At 37.7% G+C, this 25,631-nt stretch overlaps 4 protein-coding genes across 4 annotated transcripts; all 4 read right to left on the bottom strand.

Annotated features, from left to right (window-relative positions):
* Window positions 1-1,494: 1,494 nt before the first annotated feature.
* LOC118800874 (olfactory receptor 1F1-like) lies at window positions 1,495-2,602 on the bottom strand. The gene has a single exon (XM_036561036.1). The coding sequence runs from the start codon at window positions 2,600-2,602 to the stop codon at window positions 1,610-1,612; it is 993 nt and encodes a 330-aa protein (XP_036416929.1). The 3' UTR covers window positions 1,495-1,609.
* Window positions 2,603-6,627: 4,025 nt separating this feature from the next.
* LOC118800828 (olfactory receptor 1496-like) lies at window positions 6,628-7,620 on the bottom strand. Its single transcript, XM_036560971.1, has one exon. It carries the CDS (start codon window positions 7,618-7,620, stop codon window positions 6,628-6,630), a length of 993 nt encoding a protein of 330 aa, XP_036416864.1.
* Window positions 7,621-14,031: 6,411 nt separating this feature from the next.
* Window positions 14,032-15,024, bottom strand: LOC118800880 (olfactory receptor 1496-like). The gene has a single exon (XM_036561043.1). It carries the CDS (start codon window positions 15,022-15,024, stop codon window positions 14,032-14,034), a length of 993 nt encoding a protein of 330 aa, XP_036416936.1.
* An 8,126-nt stretch (window positions 15,025-23,150) lies between these two features.
* LOC118800827 (olfactory receptor 1-like) lies at window positions 23,151-24,143 on the bottom strand. The gene has a single exon (XM_036560969.1). The coding sequence runs from the start codon at window positions 24,141-24,143 to the stop codon at window positions 23,151-23,153; it is 993 nt and encodes a 330-aa protein (XP_036416862.1).
* Between the last annotated feature and the right edge of the window lie 1,488 nt (window positions 24,144-25,631).

Below are 25,631 nucleotides of genomic sequence, written 5' to 3'. Positions count from 1 at the left end.
TAAAAAATATATCTATTTACATCACATGCATTAAGGTGTGCAGTTTGTAAGTTACAGTGTTTATTTAGAGCTTCCCTCGCATAAGTGTCAGGTGGAATTTACGCTACAACGAGTTACAATGGCTGGCTTTTTACAATCATATTCTCTGCTAGTGTTGAGCAGTGACTTAATACTACTTCAGCATTGCTATGTAGTGGTAGAAAAGGCAGAAAGCTGCAACTCCGCATGCATCCATTTTACTACGGCCAACGCAGACATGGACATCATAGCTACTGTGGATGCGGATTCGTTGGATAATTACAGTAGATGGTTAGTGTGGTAAACTTTGACTCCAAGCCTCCTCTACTCTTTAGATACAAGCTTTAAACTGCCCATAGCCAACATTTCGCTTAAACTTTATCTTACGTCCTGAGAGAAACTTATTACATTTGTGTGGTTTATTTTCCAGAAACAATCATAATTCATTTTCACATGACTATTTTCCAACCTCTCATTACCACTAAGAATTACAAAGGCCATTTTTGTTATTGTGCCTTTGGGACTGATATGTGTAAATGATCTTTGTGCTGACTGGCTGCAGTAAATTATATCTGACTGGAAAATCAGTCTGGGCTGAAACGCTTCTTTTAACTTCAGTCTGAATGGGCAAGGCTTACATGCTATAGGTTGAATCACAAAAACAGTGAAATCAAAACAGGCTGTTTTTTAAGCTTTATTTCCACACATGGACTGCATGAATTGAATAGTGAACACTATATTTTGAAACTTTTGAAACCAATTTTCACTTGGCATGTATTTCTTTATGATATAGGCAGTTTAAATAGTTAATGAAAGAGTTCATCCAACATCCAACCACAACATTCAAAGCAAAGAATCTTATGAAAATATATCTGTTTTTGAATTTCTGTGATTAAGGCAGACAGCTGAAATCAAGTGTGAATATTCACCATCATTGGCTTGGCGTCAACATACCATTAAAATCCCATAGACACGTTTGCAAAATAGTATTATCTTAGTGATGGTAATTGTGTACTTTGCTGCAGCCATTTCTCGGCTCTCTTCTACCACACAATGTCCACACTCTCAACCCAGCCCACGTCCTTTGAGAGATACAGTAACAAACCTGGAATATGACCTTTTGAGTAAATGACAGGACAAAACATGCCATAGAACAGCTGAATTATGTGTTTAGCTTTTTTTCATAACAGGTGTCTTTTAAAGGGCACAGGGAAGTATATATTTTACTCAAAAAATGTATTTTTTTTTTTTTTGCTGTTTTTTTCATGTGTGTTTTTTGCTATGGAAAATACTATGTTTATGTGTAATTTGTTTGTGTTGATAAAAAATGGCTACATAACTGTAAACATCAAGAAAAACCCTGCAGGTTCAAAACACCTTTTTGGGACATTTTCATGAATATATAAGCAATGTATAGACATTTATTCAAAAAGTCTTCATTTACATATATAACTGAACGCTAAACAAATCTATTTTTTACCTTTTCACAAAATTGTTAACTTGGAGCACGTTAAACTACAATCATGGACCTATTTTAATGAATGATTCTGTGCTGAATGCTAATAAGCCAAGCTACAGTTAATATATTGTTTTAATTTTTCGCAAGGCTTTTCACCGCCTCTTCCATTGCAAAGTTCACTTTCACTCGTTTGTAAAGTACTTTCATAGACTGCAATACCTCCTCTGTCTTCAGAGTATATATGATGGGGTTTAACATAGGCGGAATTGTTTGTGTTAGAACGGAGTTGATTATTCTAGTATTTGGATGTATGTATGTTGTAAGAGAAGTGATATAAACACTAATGATTGGTAGATAAAACATGGCCACTAATATGAGGTGGGAAGTGCAGGTTTTCATAGCTTTGATTCGATCAGCACCATGTGAGATCTTCAGCAGTGCAAAACCAATACAAACATATGAGATAGCTATTATTGTTAATGGAAGGCAAAGCACAGCAGCAACATTGACATAAGCTATTATGTAATTAAAATTACTATCATTACAGGCTAGTCTGTAGATGGGGCCATGATCACAGAAATAGCTGTAAACTGTGGTAGATTTGCAGAAGGACAATCTGGTAATCAGAGCTACACGGACAGTAACTATAGACACAGAGACAAGCCACATAACACCAATGATCAGAGTCATTGTGGTTTTGGTGACAATAGCATGATACCTCAGAGGAAAACATATAGCAATTACTCTGTCAAATGACAGAGCAAGCAGAGTATATGACTGCATTGTCATAAAAAGCAAAATAAAGAACATGCTTGTCAGACAGTCTTCAAAAGATATGTACTGGTTCTCAAGCAGAAACATGTCTGCATACTTCGGAATAAGAGCAGAGCTTCCAAACAGATCAGACAAGGCCAAATTGAAGACAGCTATATACTTAGCTGTGTGCAGAGTACGTGCCAGGTATATAGTACCCATTATAAATGTATTCCCTAAAACAGTCACAGCGTACACAAAGCACAAAAACATATAGTAATATTTTGTATGCGGCATGTTGTACAATCCACTGATATAAAACGTGGAGGGACGAATGAATGTAGCATTCTCAAAGGACACCACAGAATTCATGTCAGGAGACTGGTCTTAAATAAAATAAAAGAAAGAGTGGTTACAGACCCTTCAAACAGTCCATCACACTACAAACCATTAAAATGTTAAAGCAAATAAAAAAATATTAATAGCATTGTTAACATACAAATCATAAATCATACATAAATCATTAGACAAAAACTGTGTAAAACTATTCAACACATGAGTTGAGTAACAAGAGTACAGGATGTTAAAAACTGATTTACAGTGATTTGATACAGTACCTTCTGCAGTAGCACAAAACTTTTTGGAGTAGAATTTCAAAGGAGATCAAACACATTTATAACTAAACTATAACTGGCCTACGTCATGTTTACATCACCCTCAAAAGCATACCTCCAAAAAAACACCAATCTCTGTAGAGCACAAATGTCTATAACTGGCTAAACAGAAATATATTTGTGGTGAATAAAAAAATGCAATAATTGATTCTCTCATTAATTAAGTTTACAATAAATGATAAATCAGGATAGAATGCAAGATTATTACAGCTGTCTCTGCAATGTAACTCCTAACCATTCCTACGCAGTGGTAGAACAAAGGCACCCAGTCATGTCCCAACCCAGTCATGTCCTGACTGTTTGCATAAAATGCTGCCTGTCAGGCACCCCTGTTTATCCAACATTTAAAGGCAGCCTAGATTATATCTTCAGTTGTTTTCCATCTACCGTAATCCTCTAGGAGAAAAAGACCTAAATGGAGAGAGACTATTTTTGTTATTTGTGATCTTTTTAGTATTTTGTAATGTCACAAGGCCCCTGTAGACTTCATCCTGAAGGACATAAAAGGTGATGTGGTTTCTGACAAAATCTGATTCATGACCTAAAGGTCAAATGTCACATTAATCATTTTGTCAGGGTTTAGATTAAAGATTATCACAAATGTAGCGTGACATATACAGTTGTTCCCGCCTTCGCAGCTATAACAGCTTCCACTCTTCTGGGAAGCTTTCTACAAGATTTAGGAGTGTGTCTGTGGGAATTTTTCCAGAATTTTTCTCATTTATCCAGAAGAGCATTTGTGAGGTCAGACACTGATGTTGGACGAGAGGGCCTGAATCGCAATCTCCATTCTAGTTTATTCCAAAAGTGTTTGATGGGGTTGAGGTCTGGGCTTTGTGCAGCCCAGTCAAGTTCTTCTAGACCAAACATAACCAACCATGCCTTTATGGACCTTGCTTTGTGCACTGGGGCACAGTCATGCTGGAACAGAAAACGGCCTTCCCCAAACTGTTCCCACAAAGTTGGAAGCATACTACTCTCCAAAATGTCTTGATATGCTGAAGCATTAAAATTTTTCCTTCACTGGATTTAAAGGGTCTAGGCCAACCCCTGAAAAACAATGCCATAGCATTATCCCTCCTCCACCAAACTTTACAGTTGGCACAATGCAGTCAGACAGGTTCTCCTGGCATTTGCCACACCCAGACTCAACCCACAGAATATGTTTACACTGCTCCAGAGCCCAGTGGCAGTGTGCTTTGCACCACTCCATCTGACGCTTGGCATTGTGCTTGGTAATGTAAGGCTTGTGTGCAGCTGATCGACAATGGAAACCTATACTATTAAGCTCCCGGTGCACAGTTTTTGTGCTGAGGTTAATGGCAGAGGAGGTTTGGAACTCTGCATTGATGGAGTCAGCAGGGCGTTGGTGATTTTTATGCATGATGCAGTTTTTCACACGTTTGCAAAGGCAGACTGCATGGCTAGGTGCTTGATTTTACACACCTGTGGCAATGGGACTGAATGAAACACCTGAATTCATTAATTAAGAGGCATGTCCCAATTCTTTTGTCCATATAGTGTATGTAAAAGCATTGGTTTTCATGACATTACAAAAACAGTGAAATCAAAATGGTTTGCAATAATGCAATATCAGATTCTTTCATGAATTTAATTGGTATAATAAATAATAAATCAGACCTGAAAGCCAGGTTATGATGGCTGTCTGCAATGTAACACATGCTTCCTACTCCAGCAGTGTTCGGAAGCAGGTAGGTGCCCAGCAGTGTCAGACTAAGACCATTATTCAGGCCAGGAATGTGGGTCCACCCAGGCCACACACACTTATATTAAATGAATGTACACTCGCTGAGCAGTTTATTAGGTACATCTACCTCGCTTCTACACTTATTGTCCATTTTATCAGCTCCACTTACTATGAAGGTATACTTTGTATTTCTACAGTTACAGACTGTAGTCCATCTGTTTCTTTGCAATAATTGTTTTTCCACCTTTACCCTGTCAACAGTGTTCAAGACCCACACAGAGTAGGAATAATTTGGGTGGTGGATCATTCTCAGCAGGGCAGAGACACTAACGTGATCATGGCATATTAGTGTGTGTTACGCTGGTCTGAGTGGATCAGACACAGCAGTCCTGCTGGAGTTTTTAAACACCTCAGAGTCACTGTTGGACTGAGAATAGTCCACCAACCAAAAATATCCAGCCAACAGCATCCTGTGGGCAGCACCCTGTGACCACTGATGAAGTACTAGAGAATAACTGACACAAACTGTGCAGCAACAAATGAGCTATTGTCTCTGACCTTGCATCTACGAGAAGGGCCAACAAGTGGAGTGTCTAATAGAGTGGACAGTGGGTGGACACAGTGTTTAAAAACTGCACAGCACTGCTGCGTCTGATCCATTTCTACCAGCACAACACACACTGCACCATTTGGTTTTAGTTTAAATACGTATACAAATACCGTTAGCCTTACCAGACAGTGCTGCTATTGGGGTGGCGTGTTGAAGACACAGTAGAAACAGGCTGCTAGAGATAGCTTTTAGCCTAGCTTGAATGTCTAGTGCTTACCGTGCTTCCCCCTTCCTGGCATACAGTTTATGGAGCTTTCTCTCTGGGCCAGTGTCAGACACTGCTGTGGTCTGGAGGCCTGGCTTGCAGTGCAGCCAGAGGTCAAACAGTGCCTCCAGCAATCCATCATTTATTATGGACAAACTCTGTTTTCTGCTATCAAGCAGGTTTGGCATTTGTAGGCATATTCATTAGTGTTTCTGATGTACATCATGCAAAATTGTTTCAGAAAAGTAATTCCAAAAGTTTAAAGCACCATATTTTCCAATACCCAGGGTGGCCACCATCTTGGACTTTCGAATACCAAATGAATGAAATGCTCCTTATATGTTCAGTGTGAAAAGTTTAGGCTTTCCTGCTGTAGATAAATAATTGAACATATGTAAATGCATTACTTATCATGAAATCACACAAATGTTTTTATATATGGACTGTATGGACGATATAGTGAATGCTACATTTTGCAACTTTACAATATTTTAATAAAACTTCACAGTGTTTAAATACAACAGCAACTCTTCTCTTTAAAAATCTAAATAATTTAATGAAAGAGACAACATTCAAACCACAACACTCAAAGTAAAGAATATTTTTTGAACGATTGTTATAAGTATTTCTGTGATTAAAGTAATCATCTGAAATTATTTGTGAATATATACCATGATTGTCTTGGTGCTAACACAGCTGAATTATGTTTTTTCTTCATTTTTACTTCTTTTTAAGTTGTCTTTCAAAGAGCATGGGGAAGTATGTATTAAACTAAAAAGTGTAGATTTGTCAGGAGTTCTTTTTTCACTTTTTTATGCATGTTTTTTGCCTTGGCAACTGCCCCTGATATGTTTATGTTTCAGCTGTTTGTGTTAATGAAAATAATAGCTACATAAATGTAAAACTCAAGAACAACCATGCAGGGTCAAAGCACTTTTTGGAACATTTCTTTAAATATTTAAGTAGTGTATCAATATTATTTTCAAAAATTTGTTATTCATACATGTATCTAAATAGTAACCAAATAAATTTTCTAAATTTATGTGAAATCATTAAGTTGCAGTACATTCAACTACAATCATACAGCAAGAATAATTTTAATAGAATCCTGAAGGGAAGGATTTGAGTCTTTAAACTCAATGAATAGTGAACTATGCTCCACTTTATGCCAGTACGCCAAACTAAAGTTATTATATGACTTTAATTCTTCACAATGTTTTTCACAGGATCTTCCATTGCAAAGTTCACCTTCATTCGTTTGTAGAGTATTTTAATAGACTGCAATACCTCCTCTGTCTTCAGAGTATATATGATGGGGTTTAACATGGGTGGAATTATTTGTGTTAGAACGGAGTTGATTATTCTAGTGTTTGGATGTATGTATGTTGTATGAGCACTAATATAAACGCTAATGATTGGTAGATAAAACATGGCCACTAATATGAGATGAGATGTGCAGGTTTTCATAGCTTTGATTCGTTCAGCACCTTGTGAGATCTTACACAGAGCAACACCAATACAAACATATGAAAAACCTATTAGCATCAATGGAATGCAAAGCAGAACAGAAACGTTGACATAAGCCAAGGCGTAATTAGGAGAATTATCATTACAAGCTAGTGTGAAGATGGGGAAATAATCACAGAAATAACTGTAAACTATGGTAGATCTACAGAAGGACAGTCTGCCAATCAGAACCAAACGGATGGTAACAAGAAATACAGAGATAAGCCACAAAACACCAATGATCAGACTCATTGTGGTTTTGGTGACAATAGCATGATACCTCAGAGGAAAACATATAGCAATTACTCTGTCAAAGGCCAAAGAAAGCAGAGTAAAGGACTGCATGGTCATAAAAAGAAAAACAAAGAACATGCTTGTCAGACAGTCCTCATAAGGTATGTACTGGTTCTCACTCAGAAACATGTCTGCATACTTAGGAATAATAGCAGAGCTTCCACCCAGATCAGACAAGGCCAAGTTGAAGACAGCTATATACTTTGCTGTGTGCAGAGTGCGTGCCAGGTATATAGTACCCATTATAAAAGAATTCCCTAAAATAGTCACAGCGTACACAAAGCACAAAAACATATAGTAATATTTTGTATGCGGCACGTTGTACAATCCACTGATGTAAAATGTAGGGGGACGAATGAATGTAGTATTTTCAAGGGATGCCACGGATGTCATGGCAGGAGACGAGTCTTAAACCAAACGTCAGAAAAAAAAAATAGTTATAGAATCTTGACTACAAATCATCAAAATATTAATGCAAATAGCAATGATTTAAAGAATTTGTACCAAAGAGAATAAATCACTAGCAAATGACGATCTGTAAAAAACATATGAAACCAGAGTACAGGATGTTAAAAACTGATCCACAGTGGTTTGATACATTACCTTCTGCAGCAGGACAAAATCTTTTGGAACAGAATTTCAGGAGAGATCAAACACATTTATAACAGACCTACATTTACGTCATGCTCAAAAGCACACCTCCAAAAAACACAAATCTCTGTAGACAAGGTTATGCTAAACTAGAATACATTTACTGTGAATTATAAAATGCAATAATGGATTCTCTGATGAATGAAATACGAGAAAAGTTAAATCAGGACAAAATGCAGGATTATCACTGCTGTGCCTGCAGTGTAACTCATGCTTCCTAAGGCACACAGTCATGTATGATGACTGCATCAAATGCTGCATGCCAGTGTTATCAACATTTAAAGGCATTGTAGATGTATGTTTACTTGTTTACCTTTTCCCATAAAGAAATTTTAAATGTCTGTTTTAAATCAAGGTTTTATATCTAATGAGAATAGACAACTGTAGCCATCGTCCTTACACAGGTGGTGATGCGGTATATGATAAAATCTGATTTATTGTTAATCGTAAGTTATCATATATCATTTAAAATGTGATATATAGAATTTTAAAGAAAAACTTGGAATGTCATGAAAATCAGATGGTTACATCATGAATTTGTGAGTTTAAACAATCATCCAGAATTTCTTACAGCCTCACATTTTATAGTTTTTTTTTTTGTCATTTAATAATCACAATTTTAGTAATAAATACGGTGGTAATTTTTTTTTTTTTTCAGATAATTTTTAATTTCTCAAAAATAAAAAATCTTAGTCAAATTTATCTCGTAGAATCATCACACATGATAACTTTTTGATCAAGGAAAAAAAGGGCATACAATCCCATGAATAAAAGTATACAATGCAAAAAAAAAAACGGTTTTGGTCTAGTCTAGATTCCAGATTTGGTCCCACATTAAACACAGATTAACATGACAGTGTTTTTCAACTGCTTAAATAATATGTACAAACAAAACTAAAGCACAAGCATGACGTTACAGGAGAAAAAAAAGTTTGAGTCCTGAAACTGATCACAGCTCTGATAGTGCACATTTACATTTGCACAACGTATATATAGCCTATTACTGTTTAATTCCACTTCTTTTGATTGGCGCAGCATCATGATTTTCTTAAAACATAGAAGCTGCAATTTCACATGCTGATACATTTTACTATGGTCAGTGTGGACATGGACGCATCAAAGCATCGTGTCAACTCAGTGGCCATCTTGGCAAAACCACTGGGCAATTGTTTCCAGCCATACAGGACCAGGTTCCCATCACTTTAAATGACGAGAGACTTAAACTGTCAAAACTCACGGCCAAATTACCATTTCAAGAACATATTTTAAATCACTGCTAAAATTGGATAAAGTCTCATTAATGGTTTGTTGCATTTGGCTTAAATAACACACAAAAAATAGGTTTAGCCATAACTAAGGGGGCTTATCCAACTTATGGCTTAACCAGGAACTGACTGGCTCTTTTTCATTCGTTTTCCAACCAGTGACATCTTTATTATTAGAGCTAGGCCTTAAGTTCATGACATAAATTTAGTTGAAAAAATACCTCATTCATACTTTCACCATCAAAGGAGTTAACCAATTTGGCCATCTCTTTTTTTAACAGTATATATTAAAGTTATTAAGTATATATTAAACTGAAAAGATATAGTGTTTTTGGTATGTGTGTTTCTTGCTTTGGCAACCACACCCCATGTTTATATTTCATCTGCACATACTGATGAAAATAATGACTACATAACTGTAAACCTAAAAAGCAACCATGCAGGTTCAAAACATTATATATATATATATATATATATATATATATATATATATATAAACTCTTTATTCAAATATACCTGAATGCTAACCAAATAAATGTTCTAACTTTATACAGAATAATTTAATTGCAGTACACAGCTACATTCATGGGCCACAATTAATAACAATAAAAATTCATTATAAAGGAAGCCTGATTGGAGAAATTTCAGTCATTTATTCCATGAAAAAAATGAGTGACAAATTCGCTGTTTATGTCAGTAACCAAACTAAAGTTATTATATCAATTTAATTTGTCACAATGTTTCACAGGATATTCCATTGCATAGTTCACTTTTATGTTTCTAAAGTACTTTAATAGATTGCAATACCTACAAAATCCAGATGTGAATTTTGAGCTTAGGCTTAGAAAGTGTTAGCCAAGCTCTCTTTTTGTACAGCATGACTATGGTCAACTACAACCTTTAATAAAGCACAATTGGTGCAGTAAACTATGTATTTTTAATAGTGGCAAATGCTACAGTTGTCAAAAGAAAAAAGGCCCCGCCTCAACAGGAGAGATTCAGAATATTCGGCAGCAATATCCAGCAGCTAAGCTAAGCTACATAGCTCAGAGAACAGATGGAGCACTCTGTTTACATAAAAAAGAAAAGGAACATCAGGAGTTTGCATAATCAGGAGCGCCACAGCTCCGAAGGAGAGCCATGAGAAAGCAGTGGTGGTGAAGGAAGAGCCAGCATGGTGCGAAGGTTTGGAGGCACCAGCCATCCCAAAGTTTAATCACCATTGCGTACCATTCCAGACTTCCATAATGTCCAAACAGATGTAAACAATGATGCTAAGACTCCTAAATATTCTGTTAAAACCAGGTATAATTTGAACTGGAGGCCAAATCATTTGAGTGGTCTGATGAACAGAAAGCCCTTTGCTGACACTCTGTTCAAATGATGATGCATTAGCTTGCCTGATACTGCTTGACTCTAGCGAGAAAGTTGATTATGATGCATTAGTTGGGGTGCTCCAGAGGTGTTTTGGATAATGTTACTGGCCCATGCTCCTTTGATCTGAACTTTTTTTAAACGCCAAAGAAGGGCAGAGGAGCCATTAAGATTAAGTGACCCTTATTCGTCCCACAACGGAAAAATTTCACCTCCGCATTTAACCCGTCCTTTCAGTGAAACATCACATACACAATAGTGAATGCACACACACTAGGGGGCAGTGAGCACACTTGCCCAGAGTGGTGGGCAGCCCTATCTGCAGCACCTGTGGAGCAGTGGACTAGTCATATGTGTCACTACTGTCAGCGTGGGCAGAACAGGTGATGGAAATGATCCAAGGACTGGCCAAAACCGATGCCATACAGCCAGCGGCAAAGGGCCACCACTGGACATGCAGCAGGACATCTGGCTAGGGCTTGATAGTGGTAACGAAAACATGCAGTCCTAACCTGGAAGCGCTTTTTATAAACTGTAAACCTTTTTACTCTCCGTAGGAATTCTCCTCTGTTGTTCTCGCCGGAGTCTATTTTCCAACCCAGATCAGATCACCAGCATGGAGCTCAAACACACAGACTTTGTTTTTATCATGTTAGGGGACTTAGATAGAGTACAACTCACCAGCAAACTGCCTAAATACAGACAGCATGTTACCCGACCCACCAGAGAAAGTAATACTTTAGATCACTGCTACACTGTGTTAAAGGGGGCCTATCGCTCTGTTTCATATGCTGCTCTAGGCTTGTTAGATCACTCACTAATCCACCTCCATCCAATCTATAACCAGAAGCTCAAGCTTGCCAAACCTGCAGTCAGCTTTGTAAAGAAGTTGACCACCGAGGCTAAAGAAAGTCTTCAGGACTGCATGGAATTAACAGATTGGAGTGTGTTTGAGGATGCTACCTGCAGCCTGGATGAATATACAGATACTGTGACAACCTATATCAGCTTTTGTGAAGACACTTGTGTTCCCACCAGGACTCACATTAAATATGACAATGACAAGCCCTGGTTTAATGCCAAACTGAAACAGATGCGCCGGTTTAAAAAGGCAGCGTATAGAAGTGGGGATCGGGCTCTGTACAATCAGGCAAGAAACACACTCAGTAAAGAAGTCAGAGCTGCCAAGAAAAGCTACTCAAACAAGGTGAGTAGCATGATGTCCACAAATGAGCCATCAACCATCTGGAAGTGCCTGCAGAACATCACCAGCTAAAAAAGGACACCCCCCTAGACAATGAGTGATTGTCGGCTGGCTGATGAGCTTAACTTTACTGCAGGTTTGAAAAGCCCAGCTCGCTCACTCATCTGAAGAACATCACAGATCCTCTGCTAGACCCCCTGCAGTTTGCATACCGGGTAAAAAGGTTGGTGGATGACAAAGTGAACATGGAACTCAATCTTTTTCTCCAACAGCTTGAACACCCAAGAACTTATGCAAGAATTCTGTTCTTGGGCTTCAGTTCAGCCTCTAATACAATCATCTCAGGACAGCTACACAACAAACTGCTACAACTCAGCGTGCCAGCCCCCACCTGCAAGTGGATCACCAACTTCCTCACTAGCAGAGAGCAGCAGGTGAGGTTGGGAAAGTTCACCTCAAAACCCCAGATCATCAGTATGGGTGCACAGGGAACACAGGGTTGTGTTCTCTCCCATTTGCTCTTCTCACTGTACACTAATGACTGTACCTCGTCAGACCCCTCAGTCAAAATCTTGAAGTTTGCAAATGCCACTACAGTCATTGTTCTCAGACGGTGACAAGTCTGCTTACAGACAGATGGTTGATGGTCCTTTGAAGTAGCCACAACAACCTGGTGCTGAATACAGCAAAAACAGTGGAGATGACAGTGGACTTCAGGAGGAGCCCTCCAACCCTGCCAGCATTCACCATCCTGGACAGAACTGTCATGGCTGTAGAGTCCTGCAAGTTCCTGGGCACGACAATTACCAGGGACCTGAAGTGGGACACCAACATCAGCTCCATCATCAAGAGATCAACAATATTCCAGCTTCTAATTTGCACTTCTAAATATATTGGTATATCACACTTAACATTCCATCCTCTAAAACTACCATATTAAACCATTGTTTCTTCTAGCATCTTACTTACCTGCCTTATTACCCCACTTATCTGTTACCTCACTTATCCCTTTCTTTGTCACTATACACCCTTTAACTGCTGCTGCACTCAGCACTTTAACTTAACACACACACTTTGCACAATGTAAGATTTACAGGTTTGACTGTGTGGGTATGTGTGTGTGTATGAGTGAGTGGTGGTAGGAATGCATGTTTTATTTCATTTTATTTTATTTTATTTTATTTTAATCCTACATGTAAATGTTTGTCTGATACTGTGCACTGTGAACTCCTGTAAGCAAAAAAATAAATTCCTTGTATGTGTAAGCATACCTGGCCAATAAAGCTTGATTCTGATTCTGATTCTGGACATAAGTAAACACACTGGTTTTCCAGATATCACAGAAAACTTTGTGAATTTGTGTAGCATTTCTTCCATATGTAGACTGTATGAACTGGGGACTGAATGCTACATTTTAAAACTTTAAGGATGTTTACATACCATTTCAATTCTTTTATTTAAAAAAGTGAGGGAAATTCTTTAATGAAGGAGTCAACATCCAAACTGCAACCTTCAAAGTAAAGAAAGTGCTATTACAATGTATGTTATAAGCATCAAATTTCTGTAATCAAGGTAGACAGCTGAGATTAAATGTGAATGTAAACCATCATTGGCTTGGGGCTAAGACACCCTTAAACAGCCCAGAGACATGTTTGCAGAAATTAGCGTTATCTTACAGATGGTAACCGTGTAACCAAAACCTATTTATAAAGCAAAATATTATGTGCTTTGCTGCAGCCGTTGCTGATCTCTCTTCTGTTACACAATGTCCACATTTCCTATCCTGCCAACCTCCTTTAAGATTACCAATAAGAGTGGTGGTCACTGGTATACAATAACAAACCTGGGACATTACCTTTTCTTTTCAGAAGAGTAAATGACAGAGTGAAACACGCCAAACAAGGGCTAAATTAAGTTCTTTATTTTTTGTAGATTTTTCTGCTGTTTTTTTATGTGTGTTTCTTGCCATGGCAACTGTCCCTGCTATGTTTATGTTTCATTTGTTTGTACTGATGAAAATGTCTACATAACTGTAAACATTAAGAACAGCTATGCAGGCTCAAAAAATTTTTTAGAAACATTTTTATAAATATTTAATCATTTTATAGACATTTATTAACCAAAAGATTTTCTAACTTTATATAAAGTCGTTAACTTGGAGTATATTGAACTACAACCATGGGCCTATCGGAACATAAATAATAAAGTAGTTGTAATGGAAGCCTGAAGTGAGGAATTTCATTCTTTTTAAAAACAGTGAACGATTCTCTGATTTATGCGAGTAAACCAAACTAAAGTTATTATATCATTTTAATTCTTCACAATGCTTTTCACAGGATCTTCCAGTGCAAAGTTCACTTTCATTCGTTTATAGAGTACTTTAATAGACTGCAGTACCTCCTCTGTCTTCAGAGTATATATGATGGGGTTTAACATAGGCGGAATTGTTTGTGTTAGGACTGAGTTGATTATTCTAGTATTTGGATGTAGGTATGTTGTAAGAGCAGTAATGTAAACACTAGTGATTGGTAGATAAAACATGGCCACTAATATGAGGTGGGAAGTGCAGGTTTTCATAGCCTTGATTCGCTCAGCACCATGTGAGATCTTACACAGAGCAACACCAATACAAACATATGAGAAAGCTATTAGCATCAATGGAAGGCAAAGCACAATAGCAACATTGACATAGGCCATCATGTAATTAGGAGAATTATCATTACAAGCTAGTCTAAACATTGGACCATGATCACAGAAATAGCTGTTAACTGTGGTAGATCTACAGAAGGACAGTCTGGTAGTCAGAGCTACACGAGCGGTAACGATAGATACAGAGACAAGCCAAATAACACCAATGATCAGTGTCATTGTGGTTTTAGTGACAATAGCATGATACCTCAGAGGAAAACATATAGCAATTACTCTGTCAAAGGCCAAAGCAAGCAGAGTATATGACTGCATGGTCATAAAAACAAAAACAAAAAACATGCTTGCCAGACAGTCTTCATAAGGTATGTACTGGTTCTCACGCAGAAACATGTCTGCATACTTCGGAATACTAGCAGAGCTTCCAAACACATCAGACAAGGCCAAGTTGAAGACAGCTATATACTTAGCTGTATGCAGAGTGCGTGCCAGGTATATAGTGCCCATTATAAAAGAATTCCCTAAAACAGTCACAGCGTACACAAAACACAAAAACATATAGTAATATTTTGCATGCGGCATGTTGGACAGTCCACTGATGTAAAATGCGGATGGGCGAATGAATGTGGTATTCTCGAGGGATGCCATGGTAGTCATGTAAGGAGACTGGTGTTAAATAAAATATAAGAAATAATAGTTAGACTCCTCAAACAGGTAACCAGACTACAAACCATCAGAACTTCAATGCAAATAAAATGATTAAGCAAACTTACAACACAAGTGAAACAAGGAAGAGGATATTAAAAACTGACCTACGATGGTTTGATACAGTACCTTTTGCAGCAGGACAAAATGTTTTGGAACAGAATTTCAAGAGAGATCAAACACATTTATAACTGGTCTACGTTTACGTCATCCTCAAAAGCACACCTCCAAAAAAACACAAATCTCTATAGACAAGGTTGTATAGTGAACTGGAGTACATTTGCAGTGAAAAAATTCAATATTTGATTCTCTGATGAATAAAATTTGTACAATAAATAATGAATTAGGACAAAGTGCAGGATTATTACAGCTGTGTTTGCAATGTAACTTATACTTCCAACTCCAACAGTGTTTGGCAGAAGAAAGGCGAGCAGTCAAATTTACTATTTGTATATCACATCAATCATTTCGAGAAGGGTTCAATCAAATGTTATCATAAATCATATGTAGTGTGATATTTACCGTTTCAAAATGAGCCCTGTAATATTAACAAAAATCAAACATCATGAGATTGTGAGTATAACAGTATGCAATCATCCAGGATATTATATTCTATAGGCTATATGTTATCACTAGTCACATTTTTAGTGACAGATACAGTTTTAAAACTTTAGAACCTTCTAGGCCTTCAGAGAATGGCCAATGATTTATCATAAGTAAAAATTAAAGTGTAATTTTTAGCTCATTTTTATCTCAAAAAATCATCATGTTTGTTGTCATAAACTACCTTTTTGATTGAAAAACAAAAATCAATCAAAAGCACTGTTAGGTTTTATGCTGTTTTTCAACATCAATTGCTTTTTATGACATCACAAAAACAGTGAAATCAAAATGATTTGCAATAATGTTATAATATTTTCTCAGATGAATTAAATTGAAATAATAAATCAAGACAGAATGCAGAATTATGATGCCTGTGTCTGCACTGTATCATATGCTTCCCACTCTAGCAGTGTTTGGAGGCATAAAGGCCCAGCAGTGCCAGATTTGGACCATTATTCAGGCTGGAAATGTAGGTTCAACCCAGGCCCTGCACATATTTTTATATAATGTATAGATAAAAAATAAAGAGATTAAAAAAAATAGATGTGTCCAGAATAATGAACAGCTGTAGATGCTTCTAACGTAAATTAGAAAGCTATACATCACGAATGAAGAAATAATAAAGTTTGTTCAGTAATTTAATTACTAACAACATAAAAATTCCAAATGGCTACTTTAAAAGTGGTAACCAGATTCCCAACCAGAAATTATACAGTTTTATTGTTTATTTGTTATAGGTGTTAATTTTAATCACCAATTATAGTATATTGTTTATTAGGGGTGGGAATCTCTAGGCACCTCACGATTCAGAGGGCTGCGATGCGATTATAAAATGATTATCAACGCATCTTGATGCATCTTTTTTTGCTTTACAGGATTTCTATTTAAGTATTTGTAATGATCCATAATTAATTTACTTCCAATATATTTTATTATTAAATTAAATGGAAGTGATGTGGCAAGTGAACTGGAAGGCTCTCATTCACTGCTGTTTGGAGATGCTGCTGCCACTCATCTGTGATAAAATGCGCAGTTATGGTGAAATAAGATCCAGTGGTAATGGATGACCACGCAGCACATTATAGCCGTCCTGTCTGTCACCTAGCAACGATGTCTCGCCTGGCTAATAGCGAACGAAAAGGCACAGATTTAAGGCGAACATTTGGAGACGAACGGATTTATTTGCATTTATAAGCAGCGCAGTTGGTTTCCTGGTACGTTAAATCTGCAACGAGAGACTGTCAAACACTAGAAGTCGCAAAGATGAAGTCGTTTCTCTTCCGGATTTCCCCATTCCACCTTAAATGGTGCCGCATTTACATTTGGTGCCTCAGTCAGAATTTAAGGTGGAACGGGAAAATTCAAACAAGAAGCTGGAGAATAAGAAGCGACTTCAGCCTCATAAAACAGTCGAACGTTGAGAGACATTTTACAAGAAACTGTTCTACTTTTGAGGAAAAGTTTTCTGGCAGAGATGGGAGGAAAGCGGCTATAGCTGAAGCTTAAAGCAGAGCAAAGTAAGTCTCCATTTTCGTTTATATTGTTTAGTCTATACTAGGACATTATCACACACTGAGACATACTGGACATTAAATGTTGTGGCTCCCAAGGTGGTTTGATTTTTGTTGAAAGGACAAAATGGCTCTTATTAACATTTGTGTTGTGACTCCTGACCTAACCTGGCTTTTAATGCAGAGGGAGCCGGTCGGATTTCTCACTCATCCCGTTGTGTTTTTGTTATGTGCCGCCACAGACTGTCCGGACGCTGCACTTCTGCACTTCCAAGTTCCGCCTTTTGCGTTCCATCAACATTACGTTATAAATTAAATATTTAGAAAATCGATTTTTGACATTTGTGAATCGATTCAGAATCATTCACGTCGGCATCGCAATGCATCTAAGAATCGATTTTTTCCCGCACCCCTATTGTTTATCATTTAATAATTTTTGTTGTTCCCAAAGTACAGGGTGATTCAAAAAGATTCATCCGATTTCAAAACGCCATATTTTTACAACCGTGAGGTGCCAAGGAACCAATCACATACCAATTGAAAGAGGGGGTCATAGAGTTTCTGACTGTCACCTTTAGTCTGCAAGGAGATGCTGAGCAGAAAGCATTTTGCTTTCTCCATTTCAATGAGAGTGAACACGTCATAACTGTGCAACGTGATTTTCATTGGCCGTGAACCTCAATCAGCTTACAGCGTTCATCATTGGTTCCACAACACTGGACGATCTCTGAAATCGCGTTGATAGAACCATGAGTACAGTGACACCCGACATGCTCAATCGAGTATGGGATGAATTTGACTATGGCGTTGATGTTATCCGCACAGCTGGAGGAGGTCATTTTGAGCTCTTATAAAATTACATAATAAACATTATCGTCACTTAAACTATTTACAATTTACTGCATTGTTCTGTAATGATTTACAAGTGAAATACATTTACAAGTGAAAGAAATCGGATGAATCTTACCCAACCTAACAATGATGATCTATGTCAAGTCAAGTCAAGTGGTCTTTATTGTTGTTTCTCAACATAAGATGTATACATTGGAATCAAATGTCATTCTTCAGGCCCCAGGGTGCAACACACAACAGCAGCACATTACACAGGACCACATAAAGTGCAGATACACACCAGTGTGAAACAAGTGCAGAATATACAATAAATACACAAGACAAAAGACACACTGGCAAAAACACACTCCAGCAGCACTGCTGTCTGATCCAGTGCTGAGAATGATCCACCCCCCCAAATAGTACCTGCTCTGTGAGGGTCCATGGGGGTCCTGACCACTGAAGAACAGGGTAAAAGTATGCAGAGAAACGGATGAGCTACAGATGGGTTAATTCTTGACGGCAGGGAGGAGGACCCAAGTGCAGAGAGGAAAACCTGTGAGAAAGGGTCTTAAACGAGTTTAGTGAGGTGATGGAGTGTGAATTGGGTGATTACGCACGTTGGAGTTGATGTGGCTCAGAGCCAGGCTTGAACCACCACTGTGCAGATTGGTGGTCTGAGGAGTTACAACTGCACCACTGTGGAGGACAGGTGAAAATGGGAAAAACACCTCAACGAATGGGAAATAAAAGATGGCGGGAAACGGCACACACAGGGGACGCTAAAAGCAGCATGCTCAAACAAAGGCTGAGATAAAAAAGTGAAATAAAAGATAATCAGAAAACAAAAAACACTTTCTCTGTGATTATGAGTGGAAGGTCAACTTTATGTTTCACCTGTTTGCTCTTTGTGGAGCAAACACTTTTTGTGTGGCTTGGAGCCATTTCTTGTTCAAGCCTTCTTTTTATCTTTTAAATAGTTTTGGGCCAATTTCTCTCTTTTGTTTTTCCAGCCCTCTTTTCTTTCTTTTCTTTCTTTTCTTTTCTTTTCTTTTTTTTAAATACCCACCTGGGCTAAGTACCATACCGGTCACCGCTCTACAAAGTTGTGACCAGTATGGTACTTAGCCCAGGTGGGTATTTAAAAAAAAAGAAAAGAAAAGAAAAGATTTAAACTCTTTGCCCCCCGAGGAGAGAGATTTACATTTATGGCATTTGGCAGATACCCTTATCCAGAGCGACTTACAATTTTGATCATTTTTTTTTACACAGGTAGGCGAAGGTAGTGTTACGAGCCTTGCCTAAGGACTCTTATTGGTATAGTGTAGAGTGCTTACCCAGATGGAGGACTGAACCCCAGTCTACAGCATAGAGGGCAGAGATCAAATGTGCATTTCCAGTCAGAACAATGGATGTTTGGTATGCAAATGTGAAACGTGTTCTCACATACGAAGGCTTTGTGAAAAGGAGAAGTGCAGAAAACCCAATATTTGCCTTCTGGAGTTCATACCTTGACATAGTGCAGATGCTCCTTTTGTTTGTGAGAGCAACACCAGAGTCAAACTGGCAGCTTCACCTGTCAACAGCGTGCTTGCTTGTTTTTTTGCTTATAATTGTGTAAATTATGCTAGGTATTTACCTTCATACTGGCTGGAAATGGTCAATTTGCTCATCAAACATTCTTCTTGCCACAAGACAAAGGGTGGTTGGGCAGAGGTGACACAGAATCAAGCAGCAGTGTATCACTGGATATTGTTGCAACATGAAAAGGCTGCCATAGCAAGACAATGTGAGTAAATGGCAGGTAAATCTCCTGAAACACGGAAATGAAAAAACCTTGACAGCACATGAATTCATGCTGATGAAAAGGCTATGACCAGAATCATATCCACCCTAGATTCCATGCTGAACTCTCTTGACACACACCAAGATGGCATTGTGTTTCTTAGCTATGGAAAAGTTGTCACTGAAGAAATTAAGAAGAATTCGCTTGCAGTGCTGGAAAAGGGAGAAAATGCTGTCAAAAGGTTTATGTACCAAAGGCTGTTATTATGATCAGTCAACATAGGTTAAAGTACAAAGATAGGTCTGAGGAACTGTTTTGTATCCTTTAGCCAATTTTGATGGTTCACTTGAATAGACAAACAAATCAGATCATCTTAATTAACTGGAGACCAAAGGTGGAGACTGCTTAGTTGACAAAGTTCCAGCAAATGGAGCTATTCTCTTTGTTGGCATGACAGTCATTCAAGGCATTCTGTCCATACCAAGTACCTTTGGAGAGCTTGCCAAGACCATACTGCAGAACATGGTCAGGCTCTGAAGTGTACACAGATATATTTGTAATTGACCAGTTTCCAGAAAGGAGTATTAAAAATTTAGAATGGTCACGTAGAGCTGATGGTTGTAGACAACTGGTGCAAATTTATGGACGAGATCAGAAGACACGAAAACGATGGAAAAAGTTTCTGTCCAATGTAATAAAGAGGCACTGTGAGAATTTCTCTATGTTGCGTGGTGAGATGCTGATCTTACCACTGTGGGCAAGGACCTAACCTTGTACATAGCTCATGGAGAACTGTGTCACTGAATGAGTGTAATGGAGCATTTACAAACTCTCAGTGCTGTTGAAGATCTGACGTGATCATGAGGAATGTGACACTAGGGTGTTTTTACATGCACAACATGCTCCACAGAAACATCAAACTGCAGTCATCAAAAGGCTGTCATACTCCTTGGGAACTGATGTGGCAGTGACTGCTGTAAGTCTGCAGAGAGATTTACCAAGTTGTATTTTTTTTACTGGAGTTAGCAACAGGACAAGGATCATTGACATAGCTAAGGTGTCATCAGCTCTTGGCACCAGTGTGTGTGTTCGGCACTTCTTTGAATCCTCTGTGTCACCTCTGTGGCCAGACATCTGCTGAAAATGTGAACAATGCCAGATACAAAGCATTCTGCATGGCAACGCCAGCTTTGCCAGAACTATCCATGCCTCTGACAATTGATGCCCTGTTCCAACACTGCAAAAGGGCAAACTACCAAGCAGCAATAATGAGACACTCTCTGAAAAGTAAAATGTGTCCCTCTTCACCCATTGGGGCTGGAGAGTTAACACTGACCTGGATGACTAAAAATCCTGCCCCTGAAAGGCAGGTAGTTCACTGCAGTTGCAAGCAAAGCAAATGTGAGCCAGAAAGATGTTCCTGTATGTCTGCAAGACTGTGTTGTACTGATTTATGTTGGTGCCAAAATTGTGGAAATGTTGCCAAGGAAACAGAGGACAGAGCTAGTAGGTTTTTTCCTTTTCCTGTAAAGATACCATTTTGGAGGTACAAGGTTTTCTTTCGACAACAGCGATATGAGCGAAGGAACTATTACAAACATTGTCAACTGTTAACTGTACAGAATGACTGAGGTCTCTTAGCAGTGATTTATATGCAGTGATGTTTAAGGGGTGTATAATCACTCTATAATGAATGTTAGAAAGGGTCCAGATCCAGGTGGATGCTGGGTTCATGATTGTATTCAGTAATCTGACAACCTCAGAACTATACTATATTTGAGTTTTGCTATCTTGAAAGTGAAATGTTTGATCCTCAATATCTCAAGTGTGCTTAACACAGATAGAAACTAATAATTCTTAGGTGACAATATCCGAATAGTACCCATATTGTACCCATATTATTTTTTCTCATGTTTTATCTGTTGCCCTGAGGTACACATTATACATTATGTTTGCGTGGTTTAATTAACTGAAAAGTCGTAATTAATTTTTACATGACTATTTTGACTAATTCTCTTTATCAATTTGAATTAAATAGACTACTTTTGTTATTGTCTCTTTAGAACGGCTATATGTAAATTGTCTCTGACTGGCTGGCCTGTATTGTACCTTATTAAAAAATCAGCCTGGGCTGAAACACTCCTTATAACCTCAGCATGAACAGGCTTACATGCTGTGGGATGAATGTGGACATATGTAAATGCATTAGTTTTCATGACATTACAAAAAAGCTGAAATCGAAGCAGCCTATTTGTGCAGCTTTCATATATGGACTGTATGGACTGGGACCTATATGCTACATTTTGAAACTTTAACAGTGTTTACATACCACATCAAACTTTTTTTATAAAGAGAAAGAGGAAAATTCTTTAATGAAGCAGTCAATATCCAAAGTGCAACATTCAAAATAAAGAATATGTTACTTTAATGTTTTCACAAGCAATACATTTCTGTGATTAAGGCAGATAGCTGAGATTATATGTGAATATACACCATCATTGGCTAGGAGTTAACACACCATTAAAAATCCTATAGACATGTTTGCAGAAATTACCTGATTAATTTAACTGACGGTAATTGGTGGTAATTGGGTAACCAAATGCTGTTTATAAAGCAAATTTATTAAGTGAATTTCTGAAGCAAACTATGCTGTACCCTGCTGCAGCCATAGCTGTTGTCTAATCTACCACACAATGTCCACACTCCCTACACTGCCAACCTCTTTTAGGATTACCAATGAGACTGGTAGTCATTGGCATACAAAAACAAAATAACCTTTCTTTGAGAAATAAAAAAAATGACAGGGTAAAACAATGGCTATATTACAATTTTCTTTTTTCTTAATAATAACAGGTGTCTTTAAAAAGCATGGGGAAGTATATGTTAAACTGAAGAAAAAATTTAATTTTCAAATTAAATTTTTTTCTAAATGTGTGTTTCCTGCCTTGGCAGCTGCTGCTGCAATGCCTATATTTCTTATGTTTGAATTGATGAAAATAATGGCTATGTAACTATAAAACTGAAGAGCAACCGTACAGGTTCAAAACCCTTATGGAACACTTTTATAAATATTTAAGCAATGTATAGACATTTATTTAGTAATTATTTATTTAAATTCATACCTTAATGCTAACTAAATAAACATTCTAATTTTATGCAAAATCATTAACTTGCAGTACATTAAACTACAATCATGGGCTTATTTTCATAGTTTAAAAAAAATTTAAAATTTTTTAAAAATCATTATATTGAAGGAGGATGGCAGGAATTTTAGTCATTTATGAGAAAAAAAAAGGAACAATACTCTGTTTCATGCCTGTAAGTAAAACTACTGTTACTATACCATTTTAATTCTTTGTAATGATTTTCACATTGTTTTCCATTGCAAAGTTTACCTTGACTCGTTTATAGAGTACTTTAATAGACTGCAATACCTCCTCTGTCTTCAGAGTATATATGATGGGGTTTAACATGGGTGGTATTGTTTGTGTTAGGACTGAGTTGATTATTCTAGTATTTGGATTTATGTCTGTTGTATGAGCAGTAATATAAATGCTAATGATTGGTAGATAATACATGGCCACTAATAAGAGATGGGAAGTGCAGGTTTTCATAGCTTTGATTCGATCAGCACCCAGTGAGATCTTACTCAAAGCAACACCAATACAAACATATGAGAGAGCTATTAGTAGCAATGGAAAGCAAAACACAACAGAAATATTGACATAGGACATCATGTGGTTAGGAGAATTATCATTACAAGCTAGTCTGTAGACGGGGCCATGATCACAGAAATAACTGTTAACTGTGGTAGATCCGCAAATGGACAGTCTGGTAATCAGAGCTATACGGACAGAAACAAGAAAAACAGAGACAAGCCACATAACACCTATGATCAGAGTCATTGTGTTTTTGGTGACAATAGCATGATACCTCAGAGGAAAACATATAGCAATTACTCTGTCAAAGCACAAAGCAAGCAGAGTAAAGGACTGCATGGTCATAAAAACAAAAACAAAAAACATGCTTGCCAGACAGTCTTCATAAGGTATGTACTGGTTCTCACTCAGAAACATGTTTGCATACTTCGGAATTATAGCAGAGCTTCCACAGAGATCAGTGAAGGCCAAGTTAAACACAGCTATATACTTTGCTGTGTGCAGAGTGCGTGCCAGGTATATAGTGCCTATTATAAAAGAATTTCCCAGAACAGTCACAGCGTACACAAAACACAGAAATACATAGTAATACTTTGCATGGGACATGTTGTTCAATCCACTGATGTAAAATGCGGGGGGGCGAACGAATGTAGTATTCTCAATGGGCATCATGGAATTCATGTCAGGAGACTAATCTTAAATAAAATGTAGGAAAGGATAGTTATAGACCCTTCAAACAGTTTATCACACAATTAAATCAAAATGTAAATCCATATAGCAATGATTAAGAGAATTTGTAACATACAATACAAAATAATAGCAAATGACCATCTCTGTAATACTAATGAATTGAAACATTTATACTGATCCACAGTGGTTTAATACAATACCTTGTGCAGCAGGACAGAACCTTTTGGAACAGAATTTCGATAGAGATCAAACACATTTATAACAGATCTATGCCTGCGTCATCCTCAAAGCACCCCCCCCCCATAAAAATATGTAAATCTCTGTAGGGAATGTTGTATGCTAAAATGGAACACATTTGCAGTGAATTATGAAATGCAATAGTGAATTCTCTCATAAATTAATCTTTTACAATAAATGAGAAATCAGGACAGAAGGCAGGACTGTCACATCTGTGTCTGCAATGTAGCTCATACTTCCTACTCCAGCCGTGTTCGGCACAAGAAAGGCACCACGTCATGCCCGAATTAACTTTTTGCATAAAATGCTGCCTGCCATGCACCCATGTTTATCCAGCATTTAAAGGTAGCTTAGATGTACTGTATCATTAGTTGTTTCCCAGATCCTATAAAAAAAATCCAAATGGAGTTGTAAATCATCACAAATCATATTTTTAATGACATACAGTGGTGAACCTTTTGGGCCTTCTAGGCCTTCAGAGAACTCCCAACAATTTCTTAGAACGGAAAAAATAAAGTCTGTAATTTTTAGTTCATTTCTATCTTATAGAATAATTATACTTGTTGCCCAGAACTACCTTTTTGATAGAGAAAACATGTGAATAAGAATATACACACACCTTTCTGGGTCACAGGGGGTGCTGGAGCCTATCCCAGCAGTCATTGGGCAAAAGGCAAACACCCTGGACAGGTCACCAGTCCTTCACAGGACAGACACAATCAATTGGCTTGACTGCATGTCTTTGGACAGTGGGAGGAAAAACACAAGCACAAAGAGAACATGCAAACTCCTCACAGAAAGGATCCTGGTCATCCGGCCAAGAATCGAACCCAGGCCCTTCTTGCTGTGAGGTGACAGCACTACCCACTGCACCACCATGCTGCTTGTAAGACTATACACTCGTGCAAAAGAAGGGGCCAAACCCAAAATACTAATTGCTTTTACTAACAATTTTAGCCTGGTTAAAGTCCAGATTTAAATCCAGTTCAGAATATTTTGTCTCACATTCAATACAAACTACCATGGCAATGTATGAAGCCATCACTGGTGGAAAAATATTGACTCCTTTTTTTCTGTAAAAGGCTGTCAGAAGGTTTTCCCACCAGATGCCAACATTCAAAGAAATCAGAGGAAAAACTATCCCATACTAAGTGACGATATCAATTAGTTTAATTCTTGCTAGTTTACTGTCTAATGATTTGTTGTTAAAACCGTTAAAAGCATGGCCTTTTTTTAAGAGTG

This window comes from Colossoma macropomum, unplaced genomic scaffold, assembly GCF_904425465.1.
Source record: "Colossoma macropomum unplaced genomic scaffold, Colossoma_macropomum, whole genome shotgun sequence".
Taxonomy (NCBI): Eukaryota; Metazoa; Chordata; class Actinopteri; order Characiformes; family Serrasalmidae; genus Colossoma; species Colossoma macropomum.
This window is presented reverse-complemented; position numbering and strand designations above follow the sequence as displayed.

Coding starts and splice junctions, on each gene's coding strand:
- LOC118800827 (XM_036560969.1), bottom strand. CDS start 24,143: ATGAATTCCATGATGCCCATTGAGAATACTACATTCGTTCGCCCCCCC.
- LOC118800880 (XM_036561043.1), bottom strand. CDS start 15,024: ATGACTACCATGGCATCCCTCGAGAATACCACATTCATTCGCCCATCC.
- LOC118800874 (XM_036561036.1), bottom strand. CDS start 2,602: ATGAATTCTGTGGTGTCCTTTGAGAATGCTACATTCATTCGTCCCTCC.
- LOC118800828 (XM_036560971.1), bottom strand. CDS start 7,620: ATGACATCCGTGGCATCCCTTGAAAATACTACATTCATTCGTCCCCCT.